Source organism: Gekko japonicus, unplaced genomic scaffold (genome assembly GCF_001447785.1).
Source record: "Gekko japonicus isolate JY-2015 unplaced genomic scaffold, Gekko_japonicus_V1.1 scaffold54, whole genome shotgun sequence".
Classification (NCBI taxonomy): Eukaryota; Metazoa; Chordata; class Lepidosauria; order Squamata; family Gekkonidae; genus Gekko; species Gekko japonicus.
The window spans coordinates 2,127,697-2,152,332 of NW_015167058.1; the positions used below are offsets into that span (position 1 = coordinate 2,127,697).

A 24,636-nucleotide genomic window follows, 5' to 3' on the forward strand; every position below is an offset into this window, starting at 1 on the left:
TGTGACTGCAATAAAGAAGGCCAATGCTATGCTGGGGATTATTAGGAAGGGTATTGAAAACAGATCAGCCAATATCATAATGCCCCTATATAAATCAATGGTGCGACCTCATTTGGAATACTGTGTGCAATTCTGGTCACCACACTTTAAAAAGGATATTATAGCTTTGGAAAAAGTGCAGAAAAGGGCAACTCGAATGATAAAAGGGTTGGAACACTTTCCCTATGAGGAAAGGTTAAAGCGCTTAGGGCTCTTTATCTTGGAGAAATGACGACTGAAGGGAGACATGATTGACGTTTATAAGATTATGCATGGGATAGAGCAGGTAGAGAAAGAGGTACTTTTCTCCCTTTCTCACAATACAAGAACTCGTGGGCACTCCATGAAATTGCTGAGCGGTCGGGTTAGAACGCATAAAAGGAAGTACTTCTTCACCCAAAGAGTGATTAACACATGGAATTCACTGCCACAGGAGGTGGTGGCGGCTACAAGCATGGACGGCTTCAAAAGGGAATTAGATAAGCATATGGAGCAGAGGTACATCAGTGGCTATTAGCCACAAGATATAGATAGGGGCTCTGGGGCAAGTGATGCTCTGTCATCTTGGTGCTTGGGGGGGCGTCAACAGTGGAAGGGCTTCTAATGTCCTGGCCCCACTTGTGGACCTCTTGATGGCACTGGGATTTCTGGCCACTGTGTGATACAGACTGTTGGACTGGATTGGCCTTTGGCCTGATCCAACATTGGCGTCTCTTATGTTCTTAATTGCACTGTCCATTGACCTAGCTCTGCTAAACTGGTGAACACCTGTAATAATGATTATTTCGTGACAACAATGAACCACTCTTGTTGTCATGCTTGTGTGCATCTCACAACCCCCCACCCCCCCCCCCCCCCCCCGGCTGATGAATGAAGGCTTTCCTCATTTTTGGAAGGTTCAAAACTCCAGTTTGTCAGAACATCCAACTGCAGGCTCCTGGACAAACTGGCATTTTCTGTTTAATCCAAGTTTAGAATCCCAGTTCGTGGGGAAGGAACACATTTCAGTTCATCCTGGTTCCTGCATTCAGACATCACAAGAAATCAAGTATGAAGACTTCCAAAATCAGGAAGTCTTTGAGTTTTGCTTTGCACATGAGGAGAAGAGGGGAGTGTACAAGCATGAAGGCAAGCCAGATTCATGTCCATTGTGCATAACGCCTCTAGCTGTAACATGCAGCTGTTATCAAACATTCTGGGGGAAAATAGGCTGATGGATAATTGATGCTAATATCAACAGAATGCCTTTGTTTTTGGTTGGAGGATGTTTTCGCTTAAATACATTGTCATGAGTTTTGCGTTCCGGAGCTGTTAGCGTCAGTGTGTATTGCAGAGGGATTACAGTGCAGAACTGTGATGGGTGGAGGTCTTTTTCTTTCCTAGTTAGGCAGTGTGTCAGTTTTGAGGTGCTTATGAATGAACAGTTTAGGGGTACTGTGGATTTTGGGAATTTTATGTGTATGTGAAATGCCAGGCCTCAGTGTTAGGGCACACTTCCAGCCAGAACTAAGTGCTTTCGATGCCCACTGATTCCAGTGATTCCTGTGGTTCTCTCTTGCCCCCTTGAAACAAATGGGACTTAATAGCTGAGACTATAACTGTTTAAGATTTGGAAACCTGATGGCAAAATTGAAATATTCAGAGCTAACTTTGCACTATGTGCAGATACGTTTAGCAGAGCCTGTATGTGGTTTGTGTTTACTTGCAGAATATCAAATATGCTGATAGTTTATCAGACTTTGCCTATTTCTTGCAGCAAACAAGGATCTGGAAAGGCTGATGTCTCTATGGACACCTCAGATCCTCCCATGCTTTCTAATCTGTTTGGGATTGATCATGAAGAATTAAATAAGCAGATACTTGAATACAAAAAAATGAGAAAGGACAAGAAAATAGAAGGGATTGGACTGACCCAGCAGCAGCAGGAGCAACTGGCTGAGATACAGAAGCAAAAGAAACTGAGAAGGAAGAAAACCAGGAAAGCCTCTGATGATCTCACACCTGAGAAATATTTAATGGACAAATACGATGAAGACTATTGGGACAATGAAGATAAATCCTGCCAAGAAAGTGAACTGGAATATCAGTTACAGGAAATAGACAATGAATTGGAAGCAGACAGTAGAAATACAAAACTTAAGTAAATTTGGAAGAACACTGGCTCAGTTCAGATACCATGTGTCCCCCAAGCTGTTAAATGATTTAAGCCTTCTTCAGTTTTGGAAATGCAGGCATTTATCTTGTTATACATAGTAGGGAAATGAATGGTATGTGTAGAAATCAACAATGATTCAGGAATTGCTTTTGAAAAACAGCTGGTGTTGCAAGAAAGATTAAACACTGAACCTCTGAGGAATTAAGAGAGTTGGAGGCCAAGACACAGAAACTAAGAGCATGATTTTGTCCCAGTACACCACTGGGACAGCATATGATGGTGTATAAGGCTTCCCCAGTACTGGTGGAAGGAGAGAACTGGGAGAGCAGAAAGAGAGATTAGGATCTGTAAGTATGAAGTTCCAAGGGCTGTAGGAGACTGTCACGGGCTCTTACAGGCCACTGCCTTTTGGACACCACTCTTACGCGGGACACTGCTAGCTTCGGGTAGTAGCGGGGACCACTTACCCACTGGTTTCGTTCTTCGTGATGAAACTGTCTTGGTTCACTCCAAGGCTTTTAAACTGGCGGAAATTAGTGACCGTACTCCGTTGTTTATAAGAATAAAACGGCTTTACTGTGACATCTCTCATTTCCCTCCAGCACAACCTTAATTAGATACACGTTCCAAAGGTTCCAACAATTTAAACCGCTCTCTGGGATTCTCCCCAAAATGTGTCAGTTCCCAATGGCCGTTAGCCTCCAACCGCCCACAACCTCCTCACTCACTCTCCGTCCTCCAACAACCTCCCTGTCCGTTTTCTGCCCATCAACCTCCCAAACATTCCATCTCTCCACACTGCCCTATGTCTGCACATCACTTTTCTCTAGGTGTTCCCTTTTTGGAATCCGTCACAGAGACCATCTTCCCTTTTCAGTTGTGCAGAGTCGTTCCAACAAAAAGGTGTGTGTGACAGTGCCCATTTGGACAGTTCTGCTGAGGTTGCCTTGCATAAGAAGCAGCTGTAGCTGAGGATAGCCAAGTGCAATGAGTTACTGAAGACCAGCATGAGGGGCATTCCTTATGCTCTTCGGTCCCCCCCCCTTCACGGTAATTAGAATACTATGGAATGGCGTAAAGAAATTTTCATCAGATCACAGCAGAATTGTGTTAAAGGTGCATTTCATTGATTCCCAATGTGCATTTTTATAAATCCTTTATTATCAAACAATATAAAACATATAAAAGAAAGCACAATTAGAGTGAAGCAAGAATTGAAGCTGTACTTAATAAAAAAATATGAACTAGAGCATAAACTGTATGGACTGTAATGGCAGAATACACAAGGATGGGTGTTCTGTTATTCACAACATTGTGAATAAAATTCATTTGATTTTTATTTGATTACCCTGGCAGTAAATTAACTTGGACATTAAAGCAGTTGACCACCTCCTTCAATACCAGTTGGCACTGTGTGGTTGCCCTGGTTTTCTTCTGTGTGAATATCTGGATTTACTTATTTTAACTACTCTCTGGACCCCTTTTTAAAAATGGGAACGGCATTTGCTATTTTTCAGTCACTTGGCACGGAGGTCAATTTTAGTGATAAGTTACATATACTTATTAGTAGACCAACAATTTTATATTTGAGTTAAGAACCGATGAGTTTATGCTATCTGGACCTGAGAACTTTCTGGTTTTAAGTCAGTCTAGAAGTCCTCAGTCACCTCAGTGTGACTCAGTTTGTCAAGACACCCTTGCAGAAAAACCCAGTGGATTCAGTGTGGTTATGTGCCCCACATTTTCCACAGTGAAAACAGATGCTATGATGTATTCAGTTTCTCTGCCATCTTCCCTAAGCAATCCTTTTATTTTTTTCATCCAAAGTCCCAACAGCCTCCCTAGCAAGTTTTCCTGCTGCTGATACATTTGAAGAAATGCTTATTGTATGTCTGGATGATTATGGCCATCCACTCCTCTACATTTGTTTTGCCAGAATTTGTGCTCCTTTCTGTTCACCTTGACTGGGGAAATCTTCCACTTTTTAAAGGAAGTCTTTTTGCCTTTTATGGCTTCTTTAACTTGAGTTATTAACCATGCAGGCATCCTTTTAGACTTGTTGGTGCCTTTCCCATTTTGAGGTATGCATTCTATCTGGGCCTTGATCAGCATAGTTTTAAATAGTTTCCAGTCATCCTGGAGGGAGTCTCTTTTAATTCTTCATTTTAACTTCCTTCTGACTAGTCCCCTCAGTTTAGCAAAGTTCCATCTTTTGAAATCAAAAGTGATTGTTTTGGACTTTTGGGACAAATTTCTGTTTACATGAATGCTGAACTTAATAGTATTGTGGTCATTGTTCCCAGTTGGTGTAATGACATTTACATCCCTGCACCGGGTCACGATCCCTGCTCAGAACCTAGTCCGGAGTTGCAGCATCCCTAGTTGGCTCTGTGACCAACTGTTAAAGTGCACAGTAATTTATGATGTCTAGAAAGCCTGTTTCTGTGGCATGACACAAGTACATATTTGCCCAGACAATGTGAGAGTAGTTGAAGTTACTGAGGCGTTACCCAAGGGGGAGGTCTCCGAATTATTTTGGGGGATTTAGCTCTTAAGGAAGACCCTCCTTGCTTAGCAAGAGGGGGTAACAGCAAGATTTCGCCATCAGCGTTGACAGGGATTTTTCCCTCAGAGAAACTCTCAGAAATAAACCAGTCTGTTGCTTAACCAATAAAGGTTGTTTTATTGAAAGAGGAAATGGTAATAAAACCACACATATACAAGCACAAAAGCATACAGTAAAACACGCAGCCAAGGTAACAGAAATACAGGGAGGACCAGGAAAATAGCAGGGTTTGGGAGGGGTGGAATTACAGTTACCAACCCAGAAGACCAGAGGTCCGCGGAGAAGAGCAAGATGTCCAGCATCTTGGGTGTGCTGTTTGGGTCCAGGAAAACACACGCGCACACTGCATGGGGCAGAGCATGTCCAGTTATAGGGCAAAATGCCACCTCAGGGTATGATAATGTGCTTGTCCCTCAGAACAATGTTATGATGGGATTATCTGGAAGTAAAACAGTGTGGTGGGAGATTCTGAATGAGGTTCCCAGGAACTGACAACAATCTGGAGGAACTCGTGATATTGGGCATGAATGTAGCTAATGGTTGCTTGACCTGTTGTTGGAAGGGGAAGCTGCCGGGGATGGCTGAAAGGTGTTAAGTGGTTTCATAATTATGGTAAACAGGTCAGGAAAGAAGCTCATACGTTGACTAAAACTTTGTTGGTCTTAAAGGTGCCACTGGACTCTAAATTTGTTCTACTGCTTCAGACCAACACAGTTGACCACCTAGGTAAGGAAAGGTCAGGTCAGGTGGGGGAATGCTTAGTTTAAGGTGAAACAATGTATTTTCCTGGAGATCCTTTATTGCCATTGTGTATGGTTTTAAGGCAGGGACAGGGTTCTTAGCAAATAAACTCATGACGTGACACCTTCCCAAAATACATTGGGGAGCTTAAGAAATCTGAAAGTGATAAAAAGGAGCACCTGTAGCTTTAAAAAAAAATGGATTCTCTCTGTGGTGGATGCTAGGCTACCGCACTGTTCCAGGCTGGGGTTTTGTGAGTAAAAAGGGAGGGAGGATTCATTAGGGCCAGGCTTTTTTTTTTTTTTTTTAATCCCTGGAGGGATATTTTTTATTGTTTTTATATAACACTACAAAACTACAAAGAAAACATAAGGGAAGCGGACTACATCTAAGGATAAAGGATAGATAACCACAGTATACTAAAAACCCAAGAGGAGGAGATCATATCCGTGTTAATCTAAGTGTTATTAATAAAAGTGTTAGTACAACAATATACTTGTAGAGTTCTTGTTTGTCTCGGCTTCAATGTTAGTATGTTAGTTGTTGTGAGAGAACTTTCTGAGCATCTTCTTGTTATTTGCTTCAAAAGGCAATTTTCAGAGTCCTTCTGCCTTTACTTCGGTTTTCTGTCTCTGAAATCATATGTAACTTTCATTGCGCCTGCACCCGTTTCTACAGCAGAGTCATCCGTTTCAGAGGTAGTGGAGTCACTTGATTTCGATTCTTCCTCTGGTCCCAACTGACGTCTCAAAAATTCTTTGGCTTTAAAAATGGAGTCAATCTTTTCTCTTTTGTCGTTGATTTTAAAGATGACACCCTCTGGGATCGCCCACCTGTACGAAATTCCATTGATTTGAAGAAAAGAAATTAAGTCCTTATAGCTTTTCCTCTTTTGGCGAATTTCAAATGGAATGTCTTTTAAAGTTTTAATGTTTGTATTCCCCAGTTTCAGTGGAGTTGCTGAAGTAGCTTTTAAAATAGCATCTCTGGTCTGTCTTCTTGAGAATCTGACCACAATTTCTCCAGGCAGGCTATTTTTTTAAATATAATTGGAGTATGCCCTGTAAGCAGTCTCCTTTTACGACTTCATCCGCTGTTGAGCCTATTGCTGGGGCGATGATCTCGCTGAGCAACTTCTTCAGATCCTCTTTTTCCGATTCAGGAACTCCCTGGAATCTGAGAATCATATTGGCTTTTTCCATTTGTAGCTGTAGCAAACGGTTTTCTTGGAAGTTTTGTTTTGCTTCAACTTCCCCCATTCTTCATTTTCTTATTTGTGGTGTCTATCTCTTTAATTCTTTCAGTTGTATGCTTCACCTTCTTCGCCGTTTCTGCCAGTTGGAGCTGCTGGGATGCGAAGTTTTGATTCAGGGAAGTAAATTGCTGGTTAATACCATCAAGTTGCTCCATCACCGGCTTGAGCATATCCGCTAACATTTTCATGAGTCTGCTCCCTCTTCCGGATTTTTTTTTTTTTGGGGGGGGGATTTGCTTTTAAAATATTCTGTTTATTTTGAACTCACGTTCATTGTCGGTCATTTCTCTGACTTCACTTGCAGTAATCGATATTCCGCTCGATCTCCAGCACTTGTCCCAGTCGAATCAGCTTGTGCCCGAGGGCCACACAATGGCAGGACCAACAGGGCAGAGGGAAGCCTCAATTCTCTGGCATTGAGCCGCCAAAGAGGCTGCCCCTCAAAAGCACTCTGGCCTGGAGCCTATCACAAAGGCTCTGTGTGAGTGCTACTTGAGATAGTACCCCTCCATACCGCTGGTGTGTGGTCTGCTCCCCCGGGGAGAACGACCACCATCGCTGATCCACCAACCGGAAGCTCCGGGCCAGGCTTGACTAGGGTTGCCAGCTCCAGGTTGGGAAATTCCTGGAGATTTTGTGGTGGAGTCTGAAGAAGGCAGATTTTGGGGCAGGGAGTGGCCTCAGCTAAATATAATGCCACAGAATCCATCCTCCAGTGGGACAGATCTCTGTCACCTGGAAATGTGATTTTGCTGGACTTGTAGGGCCCACCTGGAGGCCTGCGACCCTAGGCCTGGCAGCACCCTCTGGGTGGCTTGGTATCACCTGACACCTGGCTGCTTGCTACAGAAGGACAGATAAAGGTAGATTGGCTGTTGGGTGTGAAGGAGACAGGGTTGCCAACTTCAGGTTGGAAAATTCCTGGAGATTTGAGGAGTGGAGCCTGAGGAAGGGACCTCAAACAGGTATAAAGCCATAAACCTCCACCTTCCAAGGCAGCTATTTCTTTCATGGGAACTATTGTTCCCAACCTCCAGGTGAGGGCTGCAGATCACCTGGAATTACAATTGCTCTTAAGATGTCAGGGGTCAGTAGAGAAAATGGCTGCTTTGGAAGGTGGAGTCTAAGGCATTATACCCTGCTGAGGTTGCTTCCCTCCTCAAACCTCACCGTTCCAAGGCTGCACCCCCAAATCTCCAGGAATTAACCAACCTGGAGCTGGGGAACCTAAGGTGATCTGGTCTCTGTAGTTGGGAGATCCATTGTGATTCCTGGAGATTCCGGCCACTGCTGTAGGGGGACGGGGAGCAGGTGGAAGGTTGGGAGAATGATGGCAGAAAGAGAATGAGAGCGATGGGGGGGTAGAAAGAGGAAGTGGCAGGCATGGAGGAGAGAAAATAAGAAATGGGAGAAAGAGTATGAGGGGGAGAGGAGGAAACAAATTTGGGGGAAGGGGATGCTAGCCACCCTTGCAGGTTTCTATCGGGTCGCCACTTTTTCTAGCTAATATCCTCGGACAACGATTGGACACATTCAGCCTAACCATCTTTACGTAATTTAATCCAGCGCCCTGACCAGCAGAGAGCAATGAATCGCCTCCCTTAACGCGAACCAGGTTTTCTTCCAAGCGACCTTCGAAGCCCGACCGGCGAGAACCGAAGGCCTTCGGAGCGGATTGTGCTCAGGCTACTATGGGCGGGAGAAGGTCTGACGTGTCTGCGTCGTGCGGGCGCCACCTGCCGGCCATACGGCGCGGTACCCACGTGTCTGCCGGAGACGCTGCAAAGGGGAGTGGGAAAGTTTCCCGCGGGACTCCCGAGTGGCGGCAAATTTCGAGGTTGCTGTTGTTTTCGTGAGGTGCATTCCCCGCCCCCCAAAACGTAGACTGGTCTCACTGGACACACCAGGAGAGAGGTAGTCACGTGCGTTTTAAATCGGATATAATTTAAGTTTCAGAAGTGGCTGCCTTCTCTAGTGTGTATTTCCATCTCAGAGCCTTTCCTATTTCTCTCCCCCCTACCCGGAAATCCGAAAGGGTAGCCGTCCTTTTTTGTGGGCTGTTGGCGAGAGGGTGGAAATAAATGGGTGGGAGTCGCCTCGGTGAGTGTGTGTGAGGGGGGTGTGAGGTGAGCGCCTGGGAGGTGAAATTATGGGGGGGGGGGCAGGGGAGGGGGAAAGAAGGGGGGGGGGTGGGCGCCCTTTGAAGGGGGGTGGGTTTGAAGAGGAGAAAGTGGCCTGTTGTGGCTCGGAGGGTGCAGCTTCCCGGACGTGGCTCCCGCTTTCTTTTTTGCTTTGCGTTCTCCTGCGAACGGGCTGTTCCTCTCGTTTGTATCGGAGTAGCCGCCTGCAAAAGGGCTCCGCGGTGCTGCTGAGTGAACTAGGGAGAGCGGGAAGTGAGCAGTGCGCGTTGCAATCCCGGTGGTGGTGGTGAGCCGCAAGTGTCCTTTTTTGCTCGCACGTGGCGAAGCAGCCCGTTGCCACCGACTGTGAGAAACAAGGATCACCCGTCCCCGGGCTCGTAGTGATCTCTCGGGGGTGATCAAGTCTGCAGAATCCCTTTTAGCCGTGTGCTAACAGAACAGCCCCATCTGTTTACTCGGAACGGAGCCTCGCCGTCTTCTTAGGGGGGGGGGGTTGCACAGGAAGTGCAGCCTTGCTTGGAAATGAAACGCCGGCACTCGCTATCCAGAGCCATTCGTGGCTTTGCTTGTCCCATTGGACAGAGAGAGTGGAAGTTGCTTTCAGCGAACCACGCATTGGGTCAGGGCGGGTGGCGTGTATGTTTTAGTTGTGGGTTTGCCATCAGCAGTTTTGTTCCATCGCTGATTTTAATACATGGCTAAACTTTTATGTTTCCCCCAGTGTGACAGGAGGAGAGTATCAACTGGCATGATCTTAGAATCAGCATTGTTATAGTGGCTCGTGTTGGGTGTGTATACCGGAACCAAGTTTCAAGTCCCTGTTCATCTCTTGACTTAAGTTGCTTTGGGCAAGTTAGGAATTCAGCCTTGCAAATAAATGCAAAAAAGGTGCCTTTCCCCGCCACCCATGGTTGTGTGAGCCATTTGTTTCACTTGGAGGGGGGGAGCACTTAATTTGAAAAGCGACTTCTGCCTCATCTGGAGGTAATTTGCGCAGCCAGATCCTATGTATTTATTCAGAAATAAATCCTATTGAATTAGATGGGGCTTCCTCCCAAATAAGCATGCACAAGGTTTACACATTTATTCTCCACAGGGGACCAAACAATTAGCTGTTGATAAGACTGATGGCCTGACTTTCTGCTTTCTATGTGGCTAACATTGGACTGTGGTCACCTTAGTAGAAATGTGGAATACAAATGGACCCATCAAATGATAATTTAAAAAAACACATAATTATCAGATGCCACTGCCAAAATTGTTCTGTTTAATCATTAACTTTGGATGCATCTGCTGTTAGGTTCAAATTTGATGAATACTTGGTTGGTGTGTGTGTGTGTGAGTGAGTGAATGAGTGAACAGGACAATCTGGATTCCCCTGAAGCTGCTGAAAAAATCTTCCTGGAGGAACTGATTTCTGAGCCCTGGAATGCTTTGTGATATCTGTGAGGATTCTAGGGTTAGAGCCAGTTTGCTTGGTTAGAGCCAGTTTGGTGTAGTGATTAAGTGCGCGGACTCTAATCTGGGAGAACCGGGTTTGATTCCCCACTCCTCCACTTGCACCTGCTGGATGACCTCGGGCAAGCCATAGTTCTGGCACAGCTGTCCTGGAAAAAGAGCAGTTTCTATGGGAGCTCTCTCAGCCCCACCTACCTCACAGGGTGTCTGTTGTGGGGAGGTGAAGGGAAAGGAGTTTGTAAGCTGCTCTGAGACTCCTTTGGGTAGTGAAGAGCCCTTTGGGTAGTACAAATCCAATCTCCTCTTCTTCTAGTATGCTGGAGACAGCTTGGACTGAGTACATATTCTGTGAAACGAGGACTGTAGCAATATTTGGTTTATCGGTGGAAAATCATATCTTGGTAGTCGGCAGTTGGGTAGGTGAGAGGGCCAAATTCATTAACTGAAGGACAGCCATACATATGCATCTTCTTCCTAAAGAGTACTGAATGCTCCACTCCCTTAGCACTGTGCACCCCCCCCCCCGCCGCATCTTCCAAGTATGCATAGGTGGAACTCCCTCCGCAAGTCGTGACAGAAGAGGAGGCACATAGGGAACTTTCTTGTATCATTTCTGGATAGCAGTAGAAGAGTTTTGCCCATGTGCTCTCTCAAGGTCTGTTTTGCAACCCTGGAAGGGGCTACAGGTGAATAAAAGAGAGTGTGTTATAGGGAAATACCAAGGTATGAGATAGGAGATATTTTGGTGGGGAGCACAGTTGGTTGGCGCGTCTATCCCAGTACTGAATCAGTTTGTAGACATGTAGATAATAGCCTCTGCCTTTTCTTTTCTGCCATGTTGATTAGCAAAGAGAAAAATAACCATTTTTTTAAATGCCTTTTTCAAATCTGAGTATACCCTGCCCTGAGCCTGCTTTGACGGGGAGGGCGGGGTACAAATGGAGTAAATACATAAATGCTTCTGCCCAGCCTTCCTTCCCAGCAGGGACCCACAGCCATTTACATGGTTCTCCTCTCCTCTGCTGTATGATTGCAATGAGGTATTCTAGGCTGGGAATGGGTGGCTGGTCCGTGGTTATTGGGAGAGCTTCCGTGACAGAGTGGGGATCAGCTCTGGGACAGCCAGATCTTAGTCCGTCTCTCGAACTGCTACACCGCAGTTTGGGCAGGAAAATGCCTCCCCGTTCCTTCCCCGGCCTGTCCAAGGGCCAGCTTGCCCAGGCTCCCCGCAGCTGCAGGGCTCCCAGGCAAACCAAGGGAAGGCATGGGGTGTGGCCTAACATGCTAATGAGTTTCTGCTGTTGGGTGTGGCCTATTATGCTAATGAGTTCGTGCTGGGCTTTTTCTACAAAAAAGCCATATATATATATATATATATATACACACACACACACACACACACGTTTCAGTGGGGCTCTCCTGACATAAGCTGAGCAGATTTTGCTTCAGTATGGGTGATATAGGACTCTGCGGTGGCTCAAGTGGTTAAGACGCTGAACTGCAGGCTGTGGAAGGTCAGTAGTTCAGCAGTTCGAGACCCGGGTGCCGCATGATGGAGTGAGCTCCCGTCTCTAGTTCCAGCTCCTGCCAACCTAGCAGTTCGAAAGCAAGACATTGCAAGTAGATAAATAGGTACCACTTAGGTGGGAAGGTAACAGCGTTCCGTGCGCCTTAGTGTTTAGTCATGCCGGCCACATGACCACGGAAACGTCTTCGGACAGCGCTGGCTCTTCGGCTTTGAAACGGAGATGAGCACTGCAACCCTAGAGTCGGACTCGACTGGCTTTCGAGCAAGGGAACCTTTACCTTTTATGGGTGATGTAGTAATTGTCTGGGTTTGCCATTGGGGTTTACATTTTTGTGTAGCAAAAACTCCATGAAGTTTTGTTTCTTTTACAGGTGTACAAAATGGCTGAAAGACCTATTTGGGAGCAAATTGGAGCAAGTTTCATACAGCTGTATTATCAGCAGTTTGATACCAGTAGGGAACAGCTAGGTGCCTTTTATGTAAGTATCAATACATCTTTGTTTTAAATTGCTATTTCCGTATTGCTGTAATGGATCAGTTGTTGACTTACTGACATATTCATTTGTTTCTGCTGAAGCATCAAAAGTTAGGATGTGTTTCAGGCAGCTATGCTACTCCTGCCTCGTTAAGCTATTGTTTTCCTTTGGAAGTTCAAATTCATTTTTAATCCTTAGTGTTGGTGATTGCCATTACAATAATTTTAAATTGCCTTTTCTGATTATTCAGGTATAAATAATATGTGTGTTTTTATGATGTCCTGTCCTCTTACGGTCATGGCATGTTATTTATTTACCTTTACAACCCTGCCTTTCTCCCCAATGGGTATCCAAAGCTGCTTGTATCGTTTTCCTTTCCCCCAATTTTATCCTCACAATAACCCTTTGAGGTAGGTTAGGCTAAGAATGTGTGACTGGCCCAAGGTCACCCTGCAAGATTCCACGGCAGAGTGGGGATTCAAACCCCGGGTCTCCTAGATCCTAGTCCAACACACTAACCACTATACTACACTGGCTCTCTATGTTTTGCATCTTTCCTTGCTGCTGGGATACAAGAAATAATGTGAAGCTGAGTAGGGGTCGCATGAGAAGGGTTCACTGTGAAGGTATCCTGTCTGGGTATTGGGCGTGGGATTGTTCATTTGCATTTTACTTCAATCTTCTAAAAGTATATTATTGACATTTATCTCTCTCCCTCTTTTTTAAAATAGACTGATGCTTCCTGCTTATCATGGGAAGGCCAGCAATTCCAAGGAAAAACAGCCATTATGGAAAAACTGATGGTATTTGATCACTTAGGAATTGCTGTTATATTGATTGACTGATTATATTGATTACCTAGTTTTCCTTGCTGTCTTGGGTTTTTTTTTGGTGTGTGTGTGTGTGTGTGTGAGTATTTTTGTGTGTATGGAAGTTATGGCTGACTTCTGGTGACCCCTAATGGGGCTTGGGCATTTCAGAGGGGTGGCTCGCTATTGCCTGCCTCTGCGTCCCGGCCCTGGTATTCCTTGGACGTCTCCCATCCAAGTACTTGCCAGGGTTGGCTCAGCTTAACTTCCGAGATCTGACAAGGTTGGGCTTGCCTGGGCTATCCAGGCCAGGGCTTTGCTGTCTGTTTTTTTAATGCTTTTTAAAAATAATTAGAAGTATAATCTCTGGGGAAGTGACACAAGAACTCTATTGGGCTGACTTTTTAATTTAAAAAACGTATATACCCCGCTTTCTTCCCTAGTGGTCACCCAACGCAGCTCATTACGTCATTTCCCCCTCCTCACTGCAACAAGAGAGTGATGGGTCCAAAGTCACCCCAACAAGCTTCTGTGACAGAGTGGCAATTCAGACCTGGTTCTCCAGGATCCTAGTTGGACGCTGTAGCCATATTCTCTCATTCTTGTACAGAATGTCAGGGCACTGTGTTGTCTACTGAAGAAGAATGTTTAACACAGTTTTCTTCTTTAAACAGAGACTTCCTTTCCAAAAAATTCAGCACAATATAACCTCTGAGGATCATCAGCCAACTCCTGATAATTGTATCCTTACTATGGTAGTCGGCCAGTTGAAGGTAAGAACTGACAATTGTGTCTTGGGTTAGTATATGCACAAAGCTTTTCTGTCGTGGGGAAAAACAGAAGTACTCTTGTGGCACTTAACTGCTAGCAGGCGTCAGCTCTTGTGCCCTGGAATTCACTCCCTATGTATGATGAGAGGCTCTACCCTATGAGTTGCCACAAGGCACCTTTTAATTTTTGCTGCAGTGGAAGACTAAGCACCTTCCTCTGTCTACTGAGCCAGCTCTACAGAATTTCCCTCTAGCTGTTTTGGAGGGGCACACCGGGTTAGGAGCCCTATGTTTCCTTCCAGTTTCCAATTTGGTCCAGATCGTGCTGCATTTGGGCAGTTCTCTCTAAATATCTCTCTTCCCCTATTCTCTAATGTCACTTGCTTTATAAAAGTACCATCAAGGGAACAGGTGTCATGACTTCAGTCCTTCAGACCCCACAACTGGAAACTAAACTGGAGCCAAGTGCTCACTTGTTGTCCTGGGGGAAATCCCTGAGGTTCTCTTTGAGTGTTACCGATGCGCACTGTCTGCTGGCTTTTGGCACAGTAAAGCGTTTTTTTGTAAATTCAGATAGATCTGTATAGCTATGAGGGTGGGAAAGTTATTATTTTTGGAACGAAAGCTTGGATTTTCAGTTATCAAATTGATAAGTTTCATGATTACATCCATTGTCATAAAGCTTTTTAATATCAGCCTTTGAAACCGAGTGGTAACTTTACAGCCTGTTCAAAAATATGACCATCTGCTTTCCCCCCAAACAAACAGTCCTGGCTTTCCTCCACCCCAACAGAGCAGGAGGTGCTTCAGAAGAACCCGGGGGATGTCTCCTTCTTGTCTGCAGGGAGCACCCATTCAGAAATAGCTACTTTCATCATAGAAGAATGCTTGACTTACAACCTCTCAGCATTTTTGACTGGCCTCTCCCCACCATGGCAGCCCTTTTGTGAATGTGCCCACTCTACATCCTCAGCATTCCAAAAGTACCCACAAACTTAGTAAGAGGGGGAACCCCTGGTCTAGACATTATTCCCAGCAAGAAACAAGGTAAACTAATCTGCCAAATGACGTTATAAAATAGCCAAGAGAGGGGCAATAATTTTGCCTCCAACTCTGTTATACTAATTACAAAATGAGGATGTGAGGGCGATCTGGCTGCCATTGATTGCCAGGGTTGATTCGGCTGACCTGGTTGGCTAGGAATTTGCTGATAGCAACCCTCAAGAATTGTTGGCAGTAAAACATTGCAACAGCCTGAAGTAAAAGTTCTCCCCTATGTAGGGACCAATAAAAACTTAAAATAATTTGTATTCTTCTTAAGTTGTAGGGAATTTAGGTTTAAAGTTATAAGGAGGACAAAAGCCGTGCAGGGTAGGATATAGTCTTGTTTTGCAGATTTTCTATTTACATAGCATCTGAGTCTTTTGCAGATCTTCATTATCTGACCAGAACATTCACACAGTGAGGTCAGAGAACAGAGGGGAAGGGGAATTCCTACAAATCTGAGGAAAGCCTCAAATTTGCAAGAAAAGTTTGAAATCTAAAAAGTAACACTAGAAGGTCAGACCTCCCCCAGATAACCTAAGCAGTGACTGTAGCTTTAAGAGTTGAACACCCACTGAGATCTTACAAGACTATATTGTGAGGCCTTGGTGGCTCTTTTGAAGGTTGCTAAGGAACCCTCAAACAACATTGCTGAGGGTTCCAGGCCTCGGGTAGTATGGGGTGGGGGCTAAAAAGGTAACGTATAGAAAGGAGAGGAGTAAGAAGGGAAACCTGAAGGTAGGGGAAGTGAACAGGAAAAGATGGGTGGGGGGCACAGAAGGGAAGGGAAGAGGTTGCAGGTGCTGCCAGAGGTAGGCAAAGCAAGAGAAAAATGGGAGAAATTAGATCCCCCCCTCCCATGGCTCCCACGCTTAAAAGTTAATAATACCACAGTAGACAACACAGCACAATTAATTTAGAAAGCAGTTGCTTTCTTCCATTCTCAATCATGAAAGAAGCTTAATGAAAGCCAGTCTCTGTGACAAATAGCAGCCATAAATTTTTGACTGCCCTAGTAATGACTTCTAAAGAGCATAGCTCCACCTTGACACTCTTAACTGCCTCAGGTAACACAGGTAGAGTAAACAGGTGACTGCACCGCAGCCTCTGTTTAAGACTTTCTTGACTACTACCATTGCTGCTTTATTCTGTTTTTATTATGCCTCATGAACCAGGACTCATCCTCCCTGTCAGGCTCCTAACTAGCCTGTAATCTGAACCCCAGGCAGCCAGGGCACATGGGTCAGAACTATTTCTCTGCGCTTCAGGCAATGAGTACACATGCCAATAAAAGGTTATCTAATCTAAATGAGTAAAGTAGAAATCAAATGGCACCTTTAAGACCATGTCGTGGTGGATCTTAAAGGTGCCATTTGAGTTCTTGTTTGCTAAAACAGACTAAGGCTGCTTCCATGCATCATTGAATAATGGACTCTCAGTGCACTAGAGTGCTCATTTGCAAATGGACTTTCCTGTTTCATATAGGAAAATCCAGTTGCAAATGATTGCTATTGTGCATTGAGAGTGCATTATCCAATGACGTGTGGAAAGCAGCACAGCTACCCTTCTGCAAGTATTAAGAGAAGAAGAGTTGGTTTTATATCCGGAGGAGTCTCAGAGTGGCTTACAATAGTCTTCCCTTCCTCTCCCCACAACAGACACCCCGTGAGGTCGTTGGGGCTGACACAGCTGTCTTTATGTGGAGGAGTGGGGAATTGAACTTGGTTCTCCAGATTACAGTCCTGCAAGTCTTAACCACTACACCAAACTTATGGTTACAGTGGCCAGGTGCTTATTAGATTTGTTTTCTCATGGACCAAAATCTGTCAGGCAGCTCACAACATTCATAAAATAGAGTTCCACCAAATCTTACAATTTATAAATAAAAACTATTACAAATATAAGATATAGGGTGAGCAAGAAGAAAGTGGGTTACTTTTTTTTCTTGTGCTTAACTAAAAAAAAAGTGTGGTTTGCTAAGCTGCATGTGGCAAGTCCTAGAGCAGTATAACCAGGAGGATTTACAGACTGATTACAGATCAACAAGTATTGTAAGATGTTTATATATTTTATTTATATCATGCTTTTATTTATATCCTGCTTTTCAACACAACGGTTTCTGAAAGTGGCTTAAGTTAATCAAGAGACTCACGGCACCTCCCCTCAGGTTTGTAAACTAAAAAGACAAGAGCACAAGAGAAAGGCGTGGACAGAAATGGTACAGCTCAATCTTGCGATTTCCCAATGGTGACCTTTATATAGCCAGTTGGGCCCAAGCTGGTCTTCCCTTTCCCCGTTCAGCTGGCTTATTTGCATTATGTTTGAATCACATGTTCTGTTTTATTAGGGAAAACTGGAGAGTTTCTGAGAAGGTTATAAGAAGCAGGAGGCAGCACGTGTATACACTCCTAGTGTAGAGTAGGTTTGTTGAACATGTTGATGCATGGACTAAGTTTACTTTCCCCCTCCTTTCATTGTAGGTGGATGATGATCCAGTGATGGGATTCCATCAGTTGTTTGTTCTCAAGAACATTAATGACAAATGGATTTGTTCCAATGACATATTTAGGCTTGCTCTTCACAACTTTTCCTAAAATGTGTTCTCAAATGTGCCTTTACTAGTCATAAATGTCTGATTAAACAGCTCTTAGTGTAAAAGTTGCTTCAGTGTCACTTTCTCTATCTGCGTGATGAAAATAATGTGTATATTCTGTTGGAAACATTAGATGTTGTTAACATGCACACCCATTTTTCTATCCTGTGTGGGTGGGTGGCTCCAGCGTATACAGTCTGCAATAATGCACATTGCATTAAACTTCCTGAAACTTGAAAAAAATCATGATTTTATATATAATAAAACCATGTAGTTGACAACAAAATAACTTCCAGGAAGTCCTGTTAGTACACGTGAAGGAATATTTATAGTTATAACGGCTTTGTTTTGTATTTTTATATGCTAATATGGTGAAGGTAATTCAGGTTGAATATATTGTGTCTGTTCTGCATGTTGAATATATTCATGCATCTTTTCATGGCGAGAACTGTTGTCATTGCAGGCAAACTACTGGTAATCCAAGTGCATAATGTAGAAAATAAAAGTCCTTGGTATCGGGACATGCAAACGAAATATTCACTAGGTGAAACTGATATTCAAAAATTACCTCATGATGACCTCACCATATCACAATGAGGAACTGAGATATACCTTATTTGTGTATCACAGACTACATTGTACTTCACCTTACTTTGCGTATCACAAACCGTAGACAGCATGAGAACTGTATACTGAGATGTAAATTGGTGATAAGACTTCTGTCCCACAGCTTGAGTAGTGTTATGAGAAGAACAGAGAGAGTGCAGCTAATACTTTCCAGAGTCCAGCACCTACATAATTTGCTCTGCTATTTATTTATTTATTTTATTTGGCTTCTGTCCCACCCTCCCCGCTGCAGCAGGCTCAGGGCAGCTCACATCATTACTACAAATAAACAGTTCCTCAGATAAAATTACAATAGATTACAATAAAGTAAGTCTAAAAACAATACACAAAGTGCTCGCAGTGACATATAACATGGCGGAATCAGTTTAAGGCATGGTCTGTGTTACATAGGCGAGGCACAGGCTATTCAATAGTGTTAATGATGTTATTAATGTTGTTAAAGTATTAATAATAATGATAGTATTGGGGCCAGGGCCTCAGATGGTTACAGGCGGCTCCTTAAATGCCTGGTGGAAGAGCTCCGTTTTGTAGGCCCTGTGGAACTGTAAAAGGTCCCGCAGGGCCCTGATGTCTTCCGGGAGCTCATTCCATCAGTATGGAGCCACCACTGAAAAGGCCCTGGCCCTCGTAGCTGCAGGCCTGGCTTCTCTGGGGCCTGGGAGGACCAGGCAATTTTGAGTGCCCAATCGCAGTGCTCGCTGGGGAACATACGGGGAAAGGCGGTCCTTTAGGTACATAGGTCCCTGGCCATAAAGGGCTTTAAAGGTAAGTACCAGCACCTTGAACCAAATTTGGTGTGCTATAGGCAGACAGTGCAGTGCTTTTAATGATAATGATGATAATAAAAATTGGATTTATACCCCGCCCTTCACTTGGAGTCTCAGAGTGGCTTACACACTCCTTTCCCTTCCCCTCCCCACAATAGACACCCTGTGAGGTGGGTGGGGCTGAGAGAATGACACAAACTGCTCTTTTTCAAGGACAGCTGTGCCAGAGCTTGTGACTGACCCAAGGTCACATCAGCAGGTGCAAGTGGAGGAGTGGGGAATCAAACCTGGTTCTCCCAGATTAGAGTCTGCACACTTAACCACTACACCAAACTGGCTTTTAGCGCAGGCTGGATGTGTTCCCGCATAGGGAGACCCAACAATAGCCTGGCTGCCGCATTCTGCACTAGCTGCAGCTTCCGAATTTGGGAGAAGGGCAGCCCCATGTAGAACGCATTACAGTAATCTAATCTCGAGGTGACCATTGCATGGATTACTGACACCAGGTCATTGCGTTTGAGGAAGGGAACCAACTGCCTAAAATGGTAACAGCCAAGGAGGCCATGTACTCTAGGCTACATGTATTCCATCCCAGCCAGTATCTTTCCACAATATATGTGTAAAACAGTGCCCCTGGATGTCCTGGAAATATGAAGCTGAGGGCATTCCAAGCAAACTCAACAACAAATTGTTAACATTACACCATTTTTATAACTCAAGCTCTCGGGCACAAACCTAAAAAGGGTGGTTTGGGGTGGCCCACAAACTGAACGGGCCCTGCCCAGGAGAAAGGAGGCGGGGACAGCCCTGAAAAGGACTTCCCTCCCACCTTTCTCCCTTCCGCAGCTCAGGAAAGATCTTCTTTCCGCCCTTTCTCCTGGCCACAGCTCACCACAGCCAGGAAAAAGGGGGCGGGGATCAGCCAGTCCCCCAGTCAGCTGTTAGGTTTAGATGGCTGGCAGCCATTTAATGGGGAAGCAAAACTGAAGGGTTAAATGTCTCTCAGCCATTTAACCCTAACAGCTCAGTGGTGGACCAGCTGAGCAAGGTTTAAATGGCTGCCAGCCATTTAAACCTAACAGCTGAGCTGTTAGGTTTAAATGCCTGAGCCATTTAACCCTTCGGTTTTGCTTCCCCTCCTTTGAAGGGGGAGGAAAACTGAGGGGTTAAATGGCTGTCAGCTGGCCTAAAACCTAAAAGCTGAGGGGCGGACCCTGTGCTACTCTACTGTGAGGTTTAAATCGGAGAAGTTGAACTCATTTGTTACGAGGGCCGGATCTGACATGAATGTCACTTTGTTAGGCTGCGCCATGTGTGCCATAAAATGTAATACCAGGTATGGGAGATAAAAACTTTCTAAAGAACACAGTCAAACCCAGTTAATAATGCTTTTTTACTCAAAATACAAACATGCTTAAAACATTGACACAGTATTTCCTTAAAGTATCTCCCTGATAATAGGATAATAAATATAGGAGCTGCGGTGACTCAAGTGGTTAAGATGCTGAACTGCAGGCTGTGGAAGGTCAGTAGTTCAGCAGTTCGAGACCCGGGTGCTGCAAGACGGAGTGAGGTCCCGTCTCTAGTTCCAGCTCCTGCCAACCTAGCAGTTCGAAAGCAAGAAATTACAAGTAGATAAATAGGTACAACTTTGGTGGGAAGGTAACAGCGTTCCGTGCACCTTGGTGTTTAATCATGCTGGCCACATGACCACGGAAACTTCTTCGGACAGCGCTGGCTCTTCAGCTTTGAAACGGAGATGAGCACTGCAACCCTAGAGTCGGATTCAACTGGCTTTCGAGCAAGGGAACCTTTACTTTTACCTATCTCCCTAATGCCTACCCTCCCATTTCCATCTCCCATTTCTCATTAGCACTGGGACAGTATACAGGGGCATAATGCACAGCCTCTGTCATCTGGCAATAAAAGTAATGACCATTTGCTTGTGGGCTACATAAGAGCCCCGGACAGGGAGGTTCTGGCCCATGGGCCATATGTTTGACAGCCCTAGGCTTGCCCTGAACAGCTGAACCAAACTGGCCAAAAGTCAGGTAAATGTTCAGGGAAGGCACCTTCCCGAGCTCCGAACCAGTCCAAGTTTGTACCAAATTTAGGCTCGTGAGCTGGTTTGTGCCCATCCCTATTAGTAACCACTGGGGAGCTCCCATTGAAAGGACAAAGTACCCATGATACCTCATAACCATCATGTATGGTGGTGTTTCTCCATTTCCATAGCTAGCTGGGAAGCTGACTCATAAGTGGCAAATCAGATCTTTCATAATGCAAATCCTCCCCATAGAAGTGCACTGTATTCGGTCTTGTGCTGTATGACGTTAACTCTTAAGTTAACTGCAGCTCAGTGATGGAGGAAGGGCCACTTTCCATGTTTCCATTGCATTTATCCCCTCTATTACCTGCCTTAGTTCATACATTATCACAAGGGTTGCCAGTGTTTAATTACTTAAATATCCCTTTGATATGCAGCAATTATCAAGTGATGTTCATTTAGCTCCATGCGATGAAAAGCTTCAGCTGCCCATTTCTGCGAATCAACCCTCTATCTAAAGGAATAGGACATTTTTTCCCCTGGCCAGTTGGAAACCTTGATTGCCCCTTTCTCGTGCTGTGTTTTGTCTGGTAGTGGAACAGGCACTCTTCCCCTCCCTGTCTGCTGTGTTGATGGTGTAATGTATGGGGGTGGCAATCTATTGAGACCCACCTCAATTTCTCTATATCAGAACATCAACATTGTAAGACAGAAACTCCGTCACGGGTTGTGCTCCCCCAGCCCAATTTGAGAAAGCACACGGCAGTCTTGTAGAGGAGAATCCAAACTTTAAAACTTTATTAATAAAGGAGGGAAGCACGGGCTCAACAAGGTTTTGAATCCCACAGCTCTCCCTAAGGTTACAATGGGAGACATAGGGTTTTATACCCCCTATGACAGTTAGAAATAAATCATAATTGTTGGTTCCATCAAAGTTTGTCACATATCCGTCACATTTGTTAGATCGCTGCTAACAAGGAGTCAGAGAGTGATTTCAGCAAAGTGATCAGCTTTATTGAAGTAACGAACAAGCGCTTAAAAGCATTCATAACCAGAACAACTTAACATTGGGAGCTAGGTTCCTTTTAAACATTCCTGGGCTAACATAGCCACGCCTATTTACAATTAACAACCAATGAGGTTGTGCGGATAAGGACCAATGAGAGTTCTTCCCGCTTGGGGAATTAGGAGAGTCCTTATTGGCCGCTGTTGTGAAGCAACCAATAGCAAGTTCGCTCTGAGGAGCCTTCCACCGGCTCAAGCTTAACATGGGGAGTTAATGGAGCGATTCATGTAGCTGTTTCCAATACACTACATCATTCTGATTGGGTTCCAACCTGTGGGTTGTATCTATCTATCTAATCTATCTATCTAATTGTAACAAATATTAGTACCTCATGCAGTGTTCTTCATCTAACGCAAGCAAACTGACATCAGGAGCATGCGCAGTTACAACTGGCCACTATAAGCAAGGTCAGTCAGTTACTGCCTGTCAGCATTTGGTATTTTACCCAGAATGCCTTTAAGCAATGAACCAAAGTGAATATCTGAATATATGTTCATGATTGATTTCGGTTACTGTGATTAGAATCATCAAAGGCACTTGACATATGCACCATGGAAGTGTTAAGTGCACCTACTAAGTTAAACGGACTGTTAGTCAGTGGCAGAGTACAAAGTGTTTCATAAGCGGTGTGTACAACAACATCCACTCCACGTTCTCATTAAAGCTATCGAAAGCACGGAACAATGTATGTTTCTTTATGTGTAGGACAACTTCCTCTTCAATTTTATCTTTACCTCCAATTTTTCATTGCCACATTTAACATTAACATCTAATGAGTGGCACGCCCCCCCCATCCAAACCCTTGTTGCTTCCTCAGAAAGTGCATAACTTGTTCATGTAATGCTGAATATTTAACTACACTTTCCACCAAACCCAACAAGTGAACTATTGATTAACTGACATGGTTTAGTAAATTCAGTACATGGGGGTTGTGAGCCAGTTACTAATGTTATGTTTGAAGAACTATGCTGTCTGCTAACTGCCATTTTTAAGGACTGGAACCCTTAATGCTGGCGGAGTTCCAGTTCTATCAGCGGCAGGTAGAAAGGAACTGGAGACCAAAGAGAGTAATGAAATTAAGTCCATGTAATTTGAAGAGAAACGACATTCTCTTTCTTTGCTACATTTTTAATTTGATAATTACTTCTTCCTGCTATTGTTCTGCTGAATTTGAACTGATTGATGACTGAAGTTTTGTTTTCCTTTTTAACTGGAAAGCATATAACAGAGCCTTGGTGAGTTGCTTGATGGATTCCTTTAAGCTGCTGTAGTTTGTTGGAAAAATAAAACTACTAAGAAGGAAATAGAAGAAAGTAAAACAGTTGGTGGAAGACAAGTGCTTGTGTATTTAAGAAATGAAGGCGTCAAATTTAATTCAAATGCCATAGCTAAAATTTGAAGATTTCTAAAATGTTTTGAATATACAAATGCTTCACGTACCACATAAAACCCAGAAGCTCAGAATGGTGGCTTAGACGTTCAGCAACCCTGTGGTTACGCTGAGAACTAAGGACTTGCTCAAAGCTAATTAGAAGACTGGAAGCTCCATTTTCTGTATTAACTCTGTTTTCCCTATACGTTTCTGTTTACTTTCACCAGCAAATATGAAGAGGTCAACATGAAAAGTACCCACCTTTTAAACTCTACTTTAAAAGCTAGTTCTGAAGATCGCATTGTCAAGACCAAAAATACTATGGATTTGAACATTTGTAGGCTTAACCTAATTAGAAAGAATGAACACCTCTAATTTCTAGATAACAAAAGGAGTCTGTAACAAACAAACTGGCAGCTAGCTACAATGCAGAAGCTTTATGAGATGGTTAAGCATGGCTTGCAGAAAAAAATGAGGGTTTCTGTCAGTATAATACAAAAGGAAAGAAAAGCTTGGTACAAATTAAGGGGACAATAGAAGATTCATACTCTTCTTTCAAAAGAGAACTCTTTGTTTTTACCATTGGGACATCACAATCAAGAGTACTAATTTGATGACACTTGAAGAGGATATGATGTCTTACATCCCTGCTGATAAGGGAATTAAATTGTTAAATCATTTTGAATATAGTGCGTTGCATCAGCTCTGATACATAAGAAGAGTCCTGCTGGATCAGGTAGATGGTCCATCTAATCCAGCAACCTCTTTCATGCAATGACCAAAGTAGTTATCCTGGTGGGCCAAGGAACAGGGCAGAGAGGCCAAGGCCTGCCTTTGATTCTGCCTCCTCGCACTGATTTGCAGCCTCGGTATGGAGGTTCCCATCAGTCACCATGGACAGTAGCCACTGATTTTCACACGAATCTGTCGAATCCCTTTTTAAAGCTGTTTGTGCTTGTGGCCACTGCTACATTCTCTGGCAATGAATTCCACAATTTTATTACTCCTTGAGTAAAGAAGTACTTCCTTTTGTTCATCTTGAGTCTACTGCCCAGAAACATTATTGAGTGCCCCTGAGCTCTAGTATTATGGGAGAGCAATGGAGACAAGGAAACAATCACAAAACATCCCCCCAAAAGATGGTAAGTGTTTGTTTTCTGCACAATGTACTGCTGCACAATA

The 24,636-nt window shown here is 44.1% G+C and overlaps 2 protein-coding genes across 4 annotated transcripts in view; both read left to right on the forward strand.

Moving 5' to 3' along the window:
• Positions 1-2,567, forward strand: part of RBFA (ribosome binding factor A (putative)) — a 13,132-nt gene extending 10,565 nt beyond the window's left edge. Inside the window, exon 7 of the mRNA XM_015412470.1 lies at positions 1,796-2,567. Within this exon, the coding sequence (XP_015267956.1) occupies positions 1,796-2,183 (388 nt within the window). The 3' untranslated portion in view covers positions 2,184-2,567. The remainder of the gene's footprint in view (positions 1-1,795) is intronic.
• A 6,027-nt stretch (positions 2,568-8,594) lies between these two features.
• LOC107111511 (nuclear transport factor 2-like) lies at positions 8,595-17,623 on the forward strand. Of its 3 annotated transcripts, none has more exons than XM_015412484.1 (5): positions 8,595-8,670; positions 12,255-12,362; positions 13,091-13,162; positions 13,843-13,941; positions 17,463-17,623. In XM_015412484.1, the coding sequence occupies exons 2-5, from the start codon at positions 12,264-12,266 to the stop codon at positions 17,574-17,576; spliced, it is 384 nt and encodes a 127-aa protein (XP_015267970.1). In that variant the 5' UTR covers positions 8,595-8,670; positions 12,255-12,263; the 3' UTR covers positions 17,577-17,623. The 3 variants fall into 3 exon arrangements, with proteins under 3 accessions (XP_015267970.1, XP_015267971.1, XP_015267969.1); XM_015412485.1 differs by lacking the exon at positions 8,595-8,670 and adding an exon at positions 8,751-8,792; XM_015412483.1 differs by lacking the exon at positions 8,595-8,670 and adding an exon at positions 8,785-8,856.
• The last annotated feature ends 7,013 nt before the right edge of the window (positions 17,624-24,636 follow it).